Below are 14,358 nucleotides of genomic sequence, written 5' to 3' on the forward strand. Positions count from 1 at the left end.
TAAGGAAAAAAAAATCACATGCTGAGGTTGCTAAGATCTACGGTAAGAACGAATCTTCTATCTGTGAAATTGTGAAGAAGGAAAGAGAAATCTATGCTAGTTTTGCTGTCACACCTCAAGCTGCAAAATTTATGGCCACAGTGCATGATAAACAGTTAAGATGCAAAAGGCTTTATATTTGTACAATAAGGTATTTTGAGAGGGAGAGAGAGACCACCTTCACGTAACTTTTATGATAGTATGTTGTTACAATTGTTCTATTTTATTATTAGTTATAGCTGTCAATCTCTGTGTCTCATTTATCATACGTGTGTGTGTATAGGAAAAAAAATAGTACAGACAGGGTACTATCTATGGTTTCGGGCATTCACTGGGGTTCTTGGAACATATCCCCCGAGGATAAGGGGAAATTGTTGTGTTTAAGATACTCAAATTAAAAAATGAGAATAGGGTCTTTCTTAATAAGGGATATCTGGAAGACCTAGGGGTGATAATTTTTAAAAGCCATTGCAGCTGTGAGACTTTATTTAGGTGGAGAAAATTAAAGTTTTATTCTACTGCATGATAATTTGGCAGAAACAGTAACCACTATTCTCATTAAATAGTCTATGCTGTGCCTAAAAATAATTCAAGATGATTTATTCTATTAAACACAATATTCTTATTATAAAGCATTCATTAATCATTTCTTCCACATACAGTGAAAACTGCTATCCTCATCAATTTCCATTCATATTATCCCGATGTGAATAACTTTGAATAACATTTTGTTAAGAAATATTAAAGTGCAATTGTGTCCCTGAACTACATTCAGTTCACAGCCAATCTGTGCCAAAGGATTATGGATAATAGAGGTTGGAACACTTTGTTGCTCCACTAACTTGAGTGACTTTTACTGAGTCACTTAATTTTTGCATTTTAGTTTTTCTATCTGTCCTTAGAAATGACATATAGAAGAGACCTTAGTGTTGGTTCACAGCCTCAGGAGTTCCCCAGGTGAAATTAGAATCTGGCCCCCATATACAGATGGCAAAGAGAGACCAGAGAACTAGGAAGATTACTCCAGATTGGCAGGTGGCAGTTTTCATCAGCAAGGGAAACTTATACATGAGGCTTGTTATAGGGGGCTACAAGAATAATAGAGCTCTGCACCCACCCGCCAGAATCTTAAAAGTTCATATAGAGGACTTAATGGGGTTCAGGCATGTATACAGTCCAGATTGTCTCAATAACATTATTCTCTCAGGCTGCTTCCTTGAAGTGGTTCCTAGTGCAGAAGCTGTGAGTGAAATGTACATTCCAAAGAGGGAGTAAGGAGTCTCTGATGGCCCAGGTTCTGCTCAAGGGTCAGCCTGTGGTCATGTCCTCTCAGTGACCTCTTCCAACACTTAAATATCATTCAGTCCTACTCTTTCTTTTGTTCTGCAGTAGAGGATTATGCCCAGGGATGACCAGTCTGAGGAATATTTCAAACCCATTTAAATTTCTAGAAAAATACTATATAAGCTAAAATGTATAATAATTATGTAAACAAATAGCCCTGCATTAGATTAATTTCATTATATTTAAAAGAGAAATGTATTCCTCACTATTCTGAAATACTGAAGTACTGGAATGTATAATAATATACGTTTTAGTAGTGTCCTTTAATAGTGTATTGCATGTGACTTTTTAAATGGCAAATCAACCCATCAGATATGCTGACATTTAAGACATTCACTGCTAATAGTTTATTTCCTTCATCCCACAAGCTCAGTCAAAAATTCAGTCCAAAAATAAGTGGGAATGAGGAGTTAATTAAAGTACATACCTGTGAAGGATTCATAATATGTTCTTTCTTATGCTCTATGGATAGAAATGAAGCTCCTTACTCATCTGCATTAGATTGCTGCCCACCAATCCATAAAACAAGGGCTCTTCAATATTTATTGAGTCTCAGTAACGTACTGTGCTAGGTACTGCAAGGGATGCTAAAAATGAATAAGGCATGAGCCCTCAGGGAATATATCATCTCTAGTAGAATAAATAAGCACTGTGTTCAAATACTAAAGTGAGAATTATAAGTTGTATATGACAGTTAAAATCAAGAGCTTATGGGAGTTTAAAGGAGGGATAGATCATACCAAGTGGGAGCAATCAGGAAAGGAAGGCTAACCTCAGGAAGTGAGACCTGAGTAGAATTTCCTAGAGCAAGGTCTTCCAAGAAAAGGTATATACTTACTAAGCAAATGAGGGGAAAAGAAAAAGTGTAGTGGCCATGCTTCTGCAACTTGGAGAGACCCAGATTCCCTGCAGAGCAAGGGAGTAATGGGGGAAAAAAGGAATAGATGAGTGCATCCCCTAAACTAGTTTCCCCGGCTGCTGCGTCTCTTTACCATATATTTTAATATTTACAATAAATTTCCTCTCTTCTGAATAGAAAAAGAATTCCTGACTAGCAGCCAGAATCTTGAGGCTTCACCACTGCCCAGTTAAATAAAACTGAGTATTTTGAGTTGATGAGTCATATGTACTGGAAAACCAGTTAACTCTGTTCCAAGGTTTTGTTTTTGAACCTGATGAGTTTTCGGGTCAGACAGTCCTTGGATGAAATCGAGACCCAATCACAGCTGTGTCATTTTGGCTGATAATGACAAAAACAACTATCACTTTTCTACGCATTTTCACCTGTAACCTTCTAAAACAGCTCTTCTCAAAACTTTAACTAGCAAAGCTATCACGTGGGGTGCCTGTTAATCTAGGGGCTTGGAGTCAGTAGGGCTGGGGTGGGGCTTGAGAGTCTGCATTTCTAATAAGCTCCCCGGTGATGCTGAAGCTTCTGGTCTGTGGACCACTTTTGAGAACAAAGGCTAAAAGCATAATTCCCAGCCAGCAGTATCAGCATCACCTGGGAACTTGATGGATGTGAAATGCAAATTATCAGCCCCCACACCAAACCTACTTAATCAGAAACACCGGGATGAGGCCCAGCATCCTGGGTTTTAACAAGCCCTCCAGGTGATGTCACTGGTTTTCGCATACTCGAAGCACCTGGGGGGAAGGGCGGATTAAATACTATTGATGCCTGAATCTCACCCCCAGATATTGCCCTGTAATTGGTGCGTGGTGTGGTCTCGGCATAGGACTTTTTAAAAGATCTACCAGGTGACTCGAATATGCAATACAATTTGAGAATCCCACGAGGTAGGTATTTGAACTTGATAGGCCTTTTTTCCGCCTGTGCAATGTGGATAATAACCACGCTGGTTCGTGCCTTCGCTTCCAGATTTTGCCATCTCCAGCCAGCCTTAGTCGGCCAAAATCCCACTTCAGTCTCCTGGCCGCGTGCCCCAGAGCCTCTGTCCGAGAACCAGAGGTCCCAGTTGTGGACCCGCCGGAGCATCAGCCACACTCCGCATTCCGGCGACGCCCGCACCTACGTGGCTCAGGGATCAGTCCTCTGCGGCTCAAGGGACTGCGCCAGAGCGCTCGGCGCATGCGCTCGGCCCAAGCCAGGCCCCGGTCCGAGTAACGGACTCGGGCTCCCTCCACCGGAAGTGGGCGGCCGCGCTGCGGGAGGAGCCGGGGGTAGCTTAGTAGCTGTGGGCTGTGGGCGCCGGGTCCGGGGGGATCGCGCTTCCTCCTCCGCGCCATGGCGAAGGCCGGCGACGTGGTGCGGCTGCTCCTGGGCTCCACCGCACTCTGGCTCTCGCTGCTCGGCGCGCGGACCGCCTCCGCGTCCAAGGCGGTGACTGCCAACTTGGCCGCGAAGTGGCCGGAGACCCCGCTGCTGCTGGAGGCCAGGTGAGTGCGGGCCGGACCGTCTGCCGAGCCGGCGCGGAGGGAGGGTCCGGGGGATCCGGGACGCACCGGCGTCCGGGACCCCGACGGCGCCTGGGACGCCGTCTCTTAGCCCGCCGGCAGTCAGCTTCTTGCACCGCCGCTGGTGCTTTGACCCCCAGAGCATCACCTCCTCCCCTGCTACCCTGTGCGTCGCACTCACTTGCAGTTTCTTTCCCCCGCCTTCGTACTTTGCCTCATCCACGGGTTTTAAAACTTTGTTTAATTCGTTTGGATTTTCTTAGCGTTTACGAAAGAGGAAAGGAAGAATGGGAGGTAGACTGTGGCGTTTAATGCAAGCTCTTCAATTGATGTAGGCAGTTCTTTTTAGGAACCGGTATTTGAAGCACCTGGTTTCAAGATGATAACATTCGGTCAGCTCCTAGGCTTCCTGTGGAGAAGACAGCTTCGCAAAGCCATTACTTCTTTCTGAATCTCATTCACTGGGTTTAGTGCATAAGGTTTCATTTACTGTGGAGAAACAAAACTTGGAGCTATTGAATTTTGCTCTTAGTATTCCAGGAGTTAAACAAAATTTGAAAGTTTTTTCTTTTTTTAACCGGCATGAAGTTTTAATGCCGGTTGCATTTGTAGTTCACCAAAGCAACAGCTTTTGGTTCTAAAAAGAGTCTTTGTCGCCCTACGTGACATTACATGTGTAAGATATTGATACTAAAACAGATTTTTTAATTGAGCTATAATTGATGTAGCGTATTAGTCTCAGGTGTACAACATAATGATCTGATGTATTTACATGTTGTGAAATTATCACCACGTAAGTCCAGTTAACGTCTGTCACCACACGTAGTTACAAAAGTTTCTTTTCTTGTGATGAGAACTTTTAAGATCTTTCTTGGCAGCTTTGCAATCTACAGTACAGTATTAAAACTATAGTCATCATGCTGTACATTACATCCCCATGACCTATTTATTTTGTAGCAGAAAATTTGTACTGTTTGACCACCTTCACCCATTTCACCTGCATTCCTGCTTCTGGCACCCAATCTGTTCTCTGTATGTGAGCTCATTTGTTTATTGTTTTTGTATGTGTTTTAAGATTTCATAGGGTATTTGTTCTGTCTGTTATTTCACTGAGCAAAATGCCCTCAGGTCCGTCCGCGTTTTCACAAATAGCAGGATTTCCTTTCTTATGGCTGAATGATATTCGTGTGTGTGTACCACATTTTTTGTATTCATTCATCATTCAGTGGATTCTTAGGTTGTTTCCATATCTTGGCCATTGTAAATAATGCTGCACTGAACATAGGAGTGCTTACATTTTTTCCAGTCATAGTGTTTTCACTTCCTTTGCATAAATACCCAGAAGTGGAATTGCTGGATCATGTGATAGTTGCTTTTAAAAATTTTTGACGGACCTCCATACTATTTTCCATAGTGGCTGCACCAGTTTACATTCCCCACAACAGTAAACAAGGGTTCCTTTTTCTCCACATCCTCTCCAACACTTGTTATCTCTTGTCTTTTTTTTTTTTTTTTTTTTTGCGATACGCGGGCCTCTCACTGTTTTGGCCTCTCCCGTTGCGGAGCACAGGCTCCGGACGCGCAGGCTTAGCGGCCATGGCTTACGGACCCAGCCGCTCCCCGGCATGTGGGATCTTCCCAGACCGGGGCACGAACTCATGTCCCCTGCATTGGCAGACAGACTCTCAACCACTGCGCCACCAGGGAAGCCCTATCTCTTGTCTTTTTGATAATAGCCATATTCTAACAGGTGTGAGGTGATGTCTCACTGTGGTTTTGATTTGCATATTTCTGATGATTAGTGATGTTGAGCACCTTTTCATGTACCTGTTAGCATTTGTATGTCTTCTTTAGAAAAATGTCTATTCAAATGCTGTCCAGTTTTTAATTGGATTGTTTGGTGTTTTTTTTTTTCCTATTGAGTTGTATGAGTTCTTTACGTATTTTGATTATTAACCCCTTATCAGATATATGATGTTCAGATATTTTCTCCCATTCAGTAGTTGCTTTTTCATCTTGTTAATGATTTCCTTTGCTGTGCAGAGGCTTTTTAGTTTGATATAGTCCCACTTGTTTATTTTCGCATTTGTTGTCTTTGGTTTTGGTGTGAAATACAAAAAAATCATCGCCAAGAGTGATGTCAAGGAGCTACTGCCTATGTTTTCTTCTAGGAGTTTTATGGTTTCAGGTCTTATGTTCAAGTCTTTAACCTATTTTGAGTTACTTTTTGTGTATGGTGTAAGATAGTGGTCTAGTTTCATTCTTTTGCACATGGCTATCTGGTTTTCCCAAAAGCATTTATTGAAGAGACTGTCCTTTCCCTGTTGTATATTCTTGGCTCCTTCATCATAAATTTCCCTGTTGTATATTCTTGGCTCCTTCATCATAAATTAATTGACCATATATGCGTGGATTTGTTTCTGGGCGCTCTATTCTGTCCCATTGATCTATGTGTGCCAATACCATACTATTTTCATTGTATAGCTTTGTAGTATAGTTTGAAGTCAAGGAGCATTTAGCTCTAGCTTTTCTTAAGATTATTTTGAATTTGGGGGTCTTTGTGGTTCCATACAAATTTTAGGATTGTTTGTTCTATATCTGTGAAAAATGGCATTGAAATTTTGATAGGGGTTGTGTTGACCCTGGATATTGCTTTGCATTGTATGGAGACTTTAACAATATTCTTCCAATCCATGGACATAGAATATCTTTCCATTTATTTGTCTTGTCTTCATTTATTTGTGTTGTCTTCAATTTATTTCATCATTGTCTTATAATTTTCAGTGTACAGGTCTTTCACTGCCTTGGTTAAATTTATTCCTAGGTATTTTTTTGATGCAATTGTAAACAGGATTGTTTTTTAAATTTCTCTTTCTGATAGTTCATTATTAGTGTATAGAAACCCAACAGATTTTTGTATACTGATTTTTGTATCCAGTAACTTTACTGAATTCATATATTCTCACAGTTTTTTTTGGCGGAGTCTTTAGGGTTTTCTATATATAATGTCATGTCATCTGAAAATAGTGACAGCTTGGTTTCTTCCTTTCTGATTTGGATGCGTTTAATTTCTTTTTCTTGCCTAATTGCTGTGGCTAAGACTTTAAGTACTAAACTGAACAAAAGTGGTGAGAGTGGGCATCCTTGTCTTTTTCCTGATCTTGTGCCTGACTGTGATGTTAGCTGTGGGCTTGTTGTATATGACCTTTATTATGTTGAGGTACATTTCCTTTATACCCACTTCGAGTTTTTACTCTTAATGGATGTTGAAATTTTTCAAATGCTTTCTTTTTTTTTGCATCTATTGAGCTGATCATATGATTTTTATCCTTAATTTGTTAATGTGGTGTTTCACATTTATTGATTTGTCGGTGTTGAACCATCCTTGCATCCCTGGAATAACTTGCTTATGGTGTATGATCCTTTTAATGTATTACTGTATTCAGTTTGTTAATATTTTGTTAAGGATTTTTGCATTTATGTTCATCAGGAATATTGACCTGTAATTTTCTTGTGGTGTCCTTTTCTGGTTTTGGTATCAGGATGATGTTGGTCTTGTAAAATGAGTTTGGGAGTGTTCCTTCCTCTTCTCTTTTTGGAAGAGTGTGAGGATTGGTGTTAATTCTACTTTAAATGTTTGGTAGAATTCACCAATGAAGCTGTCTGGTTCTGGACTTTTATTTGTTGGGAAGCTTTTGATTACTGATTCAATCTCCTTATTAGTAATAAATCTGTTTGGATTTTTCTATTTCATGGGTCAGTCTTGATACTTTGTATATTTCTAGGAGTTTATTCATTTCTTCTAGGCTGCCCAATTTGTTGTTGTATGATTGTTCATAGTAGTCTCTTATGATCCATTGTACTTCTGTGGTATCAGATATAATAAAACAGCTTTTATTAAATAAAGTATTCTAGTTTAACATATGTCCCCTTCCTCTACCTTTTCCCCAGTTTCTCACATAGCTTACATGGATGTGATCTCATGCTCAGTTCCAAATCAGTCTAACTTCTCCCAGCATTAGGCTGATAGCTGCAGTGTTTCAATTTCTGCTTGCCTCAGGAGTCTTAGAACTGGAACTCCTGTGGGATGCTCTTTAAGGCCCTTCACAATCTAGCCACACTCTGAGGTACCAACCCCATTACTTTTAGTGGGTTGAATGGTGGCTCCCAAAAAGATATGTCCATATCCTAACCCCTGGAACCTGTGAATGTTACCGTATTTGGAAAAAGTATCTTTGCTGATGTAATTAAGTTAAGGGTCTTGAGACAAGACTGTTGTGGATCTGGATGGGTGCTAAATCCAATTTCCTTATAAGATACAGAAGAGGAGAAGACACATACAAGGAGGAGGAAGACATCTGAATAGAGACAGAGATTGGATTGGTGTAGCCACAAGCCAAGGAACACCTTAAGCCTCCAGAAGCTGGAAGAGGCAAGGAAAGGTTCTCCCCTAGAGCCCTTGGAGGGAGTGTAACCCTACCAATACCTTGATTTTGGACTTTTCCGGAGCTGTGAGACAGTTTCTGTTGCTTTAAGTCACCAAATTTTTGATCATTTATTACAGCAGCAATAGGAAACTAATTTGATTTTGTACCTTGAAGTGGGGATACTGCTGTAACAAATACCTAAAAATGTAGAAATAGATGTTGAATCTGGAAGGAGCTGGAAGAGTTTTGAGAAACGTAGAAAAAGCCTAGATTGTCTTGAGGAGACTGTTGGCATAAATACGGACATTAAAGGCGATTCTGTTAAGGACTTAGAAGAAAGCGTGGAGCATGATAGGAAAAAGCTTCTGTCATCTTAGAGAATACTTACATGATTATGAATAAAATGTTGGTAGAAATATGAACATTAAAGGCACTTTTGGCAAGGGCTTAGAAGGAACTGAGGGATGTGTTATTGGAAATAAAGAAAGATGACCCTTGTTATATAGGCAGAAATCTAGCTGAATTAGATTCTACAGTTGTGTGGGAAGCAGAACATGTAAGCGATGAACTTGGATAGTTAAGAGGATTTCCAAGCAAAGTGTTAAAGGATTTCCAAGCAAAGTATCACCTGGTTTCTCCTTGTTGCTGTAAAATGCAAGAGGAAAGAGAGAAATTGAAAAAGGAACTGTTAAGGAAAAAGGAAGCAGCCTTTGGTAATTTGGGAGGCTCTCAGCCTATCCAGATTGCAAAGGTTGCTAAAATTAGGAAACTTGGTGTTGGGAATGCATGCTCTGTAAAGAAGGCCAAAAGTGTGGCTGGATATCTTTTGTTGTATAGATTAGGTGTGCGACTTGTGGATCCACTCAGCTATCTCAGCAGATGCCAGGAATAAAGAGGGGCTTATCCAGGAGAAGGATCTGCGGAGGATCCTTGTGTAATGGCATGACCCTGGTGAGATACGTAGAAGAACCCCAAGGATTTTGATTGTTGCGTCAATAGAAACACTGCCTGCTTGGATCAAAAGGGACAGAGACATGATGAAGTGAGAGAAGGCTGCCAGACTTCCAAAATTCTATAGGCAGGAAGTTGGCTGATAGAACTACATGGCTGCAAATGTGTGCTACACTTCAAGAAAAAGGGAGAATGACGCTGAGGGCAAAGCCATGGCAGGCAGCACAGAGGGTGGAGCAATAAGCCACGGAGAGTTATGCTCAAGTCTTAAAAACCTAACAGGATCTTGTGCTGCAATTTGAACTTGCTTGGGATTGATGACTCCTCTACTCTCTACTTTCCCCCTTTTGTAATTGGAATATCTGTCTTTGGGATTTGGAACACCTATCTCACCACTGCATTTTGGAAGCATATAATTTTTTAGTTCTACAGGTCCACGTGTGGAGAAGAAGTTTGCCTCTGGGTGGATCGTACAGGGCCTCACTCATACGTAGTTTAGATAATTCACACGATGAGATTTGAGACATCTGATGATATTTACTCATATGTATAAATTCTGCCATATGGAAGAAGTCTTTTACCTGTGAATGCACAATAAACGAGCATGTCAGTAGTTGTTTGGTCAAGTCAATTAGGGAATAAGTGTTGCGCTCTACTTTTCTCAAGGTTTTGTACCATCCCTGTCCTTTTCAGGTCACATCCTATTTAGTGTTCCCCATAGTTTCCTCTGCTTTTAGCCTGTTTGTTTGTTTGTTTCAATGCCATTGAGTTGGACACCATTAATAGCAAGAGTTGCTTTGAAGTTGCTTATTGCTTTAAATCCCTATGTCTGTCCTGTTTATGTTGATGAATTAATCAGTTTTTCTCCTTTTCACCTCCTTTTCCCCCTTTAGTGACCATCTCAGACTCACAAGAATTTATCACTCTGCGTGTGTCTGGAAGTCCTCAATACTTCCCATTTATATTAAGCATTAGTTTAGGTTTACTGAGGCTTAAAAGAAAGATAAGGTGGGCAGTAACAAAGTCTGTACTGTCTGTTTGGTGGTTGTGTCTCTTCTGGTTTAAACAGTTAAATCTACTTGTTTTAGTTGTCTTGCACTTTGTTTCATACAGGACCGAATAATCTTTCACTTATTTCATTATTTCCAAAAGGCTTTATATTGCTTTGGCTATTTTTTTTTTTATTACTTACACTCTGGATAAATGGAAGTTTCTTTGGGCTTCAAGACCAAAGACCTAATGCAATACACCAATTTTCTGTTAATTTTTTTATTAAGATATTATCTGTTTTAAATAATAAAAATATTGTCTACACAAATACGTAGCTAAATGAAAATAATCGATAATATGACTTTAAAAAAATGTTTATAAAACCAGGTTTTGGTTGTGAAAAATAGGCAGTCTATTTTTTAACTTTTTACTTTTATATAACACTCTCTTTATTGCCATTAAATTATACTTCTCAGTGGCATTTCACATGAAGACACAAAATAAATTATCCATTTTTTAGCTGTAGCTAATAAAGAGGAAAAGCCAAAAGTAATTCCTCATGTAGTCTTTTCCAGTCATGATTATATGCTTGTAGTTAAGAACGATACCTCAGGGAAGAATCATCAATTTGTTCTCTTTTTGCATTATAGTAAATGGAAATCAGCGACTTTTATTTGAGGAGGTTTTTGTTTTTACCAGAAGTTGTAATTTAGCTCTAAAATATAGTATTGAAACCATTTTTTATTTCCATCGATTAACTGATTACTTTTATTTTTTTTAATAGTGAATTTATGGCAGAAGAAAGTAATGAAAAATTTTGGCAGTTTTTGGAAACTGTACAAGAATTAGCAATTTATAAACAAACAGGTAGGTGATGTACATATTTCAACTTTCAAGATATGTATCAATATTTATGTGCCTATATTAGATATGTTTATTGATTTTTTGTTTTTTTTTGTTTATTGTTTTTAATGGTAAAGTTTAAGTGTAAATGCTTAATTGGGTTAGTAAGTCTGAATATTAAATTTGAAAAAATGTTTTAATGGAAACTATTCCAAGCATCCATTTCCAAAAATATAAGGCTCTAATACGTTGTTATACAAAAACTCATATGATTAGCAGTGTTTGGATATTTCATTATAATCAAGCAGGAATAGAAATTGTTGAATTATGGTTTTCTTTTTACCTAGATTTCTTTGAAATAGTATTAGTTTTGCATCCAGTAATACTAAAATTTTTTTGCCAGAATACGTTTACTCCTGAACTCTTACAGAGATTTTTAATACTTGCTCTTATTGAGTTAGGTAACCTGTGTGCTTTCATTTCATTATTTAGAAAATTGACTTAGTTATTCCTACTTTTTTAAATATATATGAGAGTATATATCTACGCATACATACATATATTCTTAGAATGAGCTAATGTTTATTAATGTGTTTCTTAAGGAAGATCAGATGCTGAAATTAGGTTTTCACGGCAGAGGCTAAAAGGTTAATTACTAATTATTATAAAGAAAGGTTAAAGAAAAAGGTTAGTTTCCTATCTCTACAGAGAATAGACCTTTTGAATGTTTTAAGTGTTCATTTACTAGAGCCTGTTTGGCTTAAGTGGCTTTGAAGTTCAACAGTTTTATGATTTTATGAGCTAGGTTTAAGATAAAGGGAGCAGACATGACTTTAATGATATTTTAAACTGAAATATTTCTAAAAACAAGTAATTTGCTCTTTGAAAAAACTTTTACTAAAAAGCTTCATTATTCATTAATCATGATTTGAGTCACGAGAGACAGTATGCACTGCTTTAGATACTGAGAATACAAAGATGAGTAAATGTGATCTGTGTTCTCCAGACCTTATAATATGATAGAGACAGCAGAACACCTACATGTATTATTAGGTGATCAGAACTTTAATGGGGAGGGATAGGTATAACCCGGACGTGCGTTAAGAGGCACCCGTCAGTATTTCAGAGAGAGCAGGACAGCCTTTTCAGCGGTGAATGCTGGAGTGGAGTTTTGGATGATAGGATCTAACGAGGTCGTAGGGAAAGGAGACGGGTAGAAGACGCCACAGGAATAGATTATGTGGAGAAACTGTGACCACTTAGGAGTCTACCTGTAAAGCAATGGGTGATTGTTGTTCGTTGGTTTTGTATTTGTCCTGGTGATTTTACTTTTGGTATTTGAGGTAAAAATAAGCTAGATTAATATGTCAGGTTTTCATGAGAGTTAAAAAATCCAACACCAGATTTCCTGGCTCTCACCTAAAAATCCTGACTGTACCTTTCCCAAACCTGTTGTTCTCAGTACATGCTTTATGGCCTTATTTGGTGCCATTTTCATTGGAGAAGCAATCTTGAAAATTACTCTTATAAATTTTGAACCCTTTAAGTTGTTCAAATTTGTCAGCATATTTTATACCTAACTAAAACAGCATGTCTGGACAAACTGGTGGCAGATCATCAACAAGTTGGAATATAAGCTCAGAAGTACCTAAACTCTACTTTAAGCATAGGAGGTGTATGTGTTTCAGGGTTGAACCTAAAATGAAGTGTATTAAATAAGAATTACTAACACAAAACTATAATTCTGTTGAACCTGTTCATAATGGTGAGAGCCAAATGCATATCGCTGCCTCAATGCTGACCTTGTTAGGTGTAGGAAGAAACGGTATATATGAGGAATTAAATATGACACAAGCTATCAGATTTTACTGAATTTGTTTTCAAGGCATTATCCTAGAGGAAACATTTAGAATCCTTAGTTACTTGTAATTTTCTAGGTTGTTGAATCTCCATGAGACTCTCTAAATACTCTCCACTGAAAAATAATTTCAGTCATGTACTTGCCTAAAAAAGTTGTAAAAGTTGAACATTAACTCTTTGAATTCAGGTGCTAGTTTTCCTGCCATTTCGTGAGGACAGTTTACATTATGTGCCAGCATATTCAGACCTTTTAAACATTGAATTGCCTGTTTTTAAATCATTTTGTATGGGTCTGCCACAGAGTTATATATTTATTGATGTCTCAAGATTCAAGTGGCATGGTATTAGCTAACCTTTGTAGTTTTGTGTGATGAATCAGAAATATCAATCAAGGTTTATCTGACTCCAGAGCCCCTATTTATTTCCCCTTCTCCATGTTCTCAGCATATAAAAATCTCATTCTCAAAGCCCTTCAAGATTTTAATGGTTTCTACACAAGTAAAGTTGCTCATATATTTTAATGGAAAGATTTTTAGAAAATGCTATGACATTTCTAACTCAGTTACTTATAATTGAGAACCAGGTTTGGGGTAGGAAGATTGCCATCTGGACGTGTCACATTTGAAATGCTTGTGGAATATCCAAGTGAGGATATCCAGTAAGCTGATGTAAGTGAGAGATTTAGGTATAAAAAAAAAAATCTAAGCTAAAAGGTAGAATTTTGGGGTTATCAACATCAAGAAGGTAATTGCAGTTATAGGGAAAAGAGATAGAATGAGAAGAGAATAAAGAACACCAGTATTTAAGAGATAACCAGAGGAAGAACCTGCAATAGAGACTAGGGAGCACCAGTGGAGGTGCGTGAAAACCTAGAAAGTGTGATGTCATGAAAGCCAGGGGAATATTAAGTGCTAAGTGATAGACATTATCAAATACTAAAGAAGAACCAAGTAATATAAATACTAAGCTTTTAACAAAAGAAAAATTAGTGGTGACTTTGAGAGCAACTTTTACTGGTATAGTAATAAAAACTACAGTAGGTTGAGGAAGCAGAGATAACTATTGTCGAGTCTTTCAAGATTGACTATAAAGCAAATAAGGTGAATCAGTACGTGACTCATCATGTACTGCTGCCGCTCTTTTTTTTTTTTAAGATGAGAGTGATTTATGTATATTAAATGCCAATAGGTAAGAAATCAAGTGAAAGGTGAAAGAAATCGAAAGGGCAAAATCATTATCAGCAGGTTAGTTGGTAAGCATGGATTTAGTTATTTTTAGACATTAGCTAAAATAGTCCAGTGCATCCATAATTATCTTGCAAGTTAAGCCTAAAAATACATAGGTTTGGGCTTCCCTGGTGGCGCAGTGGTTGAGAGCCCGCCTGCCGATGCAGGGGACACGGGTTTGTGCCCCGGTCCGGGAAGATCCCACATGCCGCAGAGCGGCTGGGCCCGTGAGCCATGGCCGCTGAGCCTGCGCGTCCGGA

The 14,358-nt window shown here is 38.6% G+C and overlaps 1 protein-coding gene across 1 annotated transcript in view; it reads left to right on the top strand.

Annotated features, from left to right (window-relative positions):
• The first annotated feature begins 3,558 nt into the window (after positions 1–3,558).
• The window catches only part of UGGT2 (UDP-glucose glycoprotein glucosyltransferase 2), a 163,218-nt gene continuing 152,418 nt past the window's right edge, over positions 3,559–14,358 (top strand). Inside the window, exons 1-2 of the mRNA XM_029210526.1 lie at positions 3,559–3,783; positions 10,954–11,036. Coding sequence (XP_029066359.1) covers positions 3,632–3,783; positions 10,954–11,036 — 235 coding nt within the window. The 5' untranslated portion in view covers positions 3,559–3,631. The remainder of the gene's footprint in view (positions 3,784–10,953; positions 11,037–14,358) is intronic.

Source organism: Monodon monoceros, unplaced genomic scaffold, assembly GCF_005190385.1.
Source record: "Monodon monoceros isolate NGI ecotype Baffin Bay Population unplaced genomic scaffold, NGI_Narwhal_1 Super_Scaffold_8, whole genome shotgun sequence".
NCBI classification, from domain to species: Eukaryota; Metazoa; Chordata; class Mammalia; order Artiodactyla; family Monodontidae; genus Monodon; species Monodon monoceros.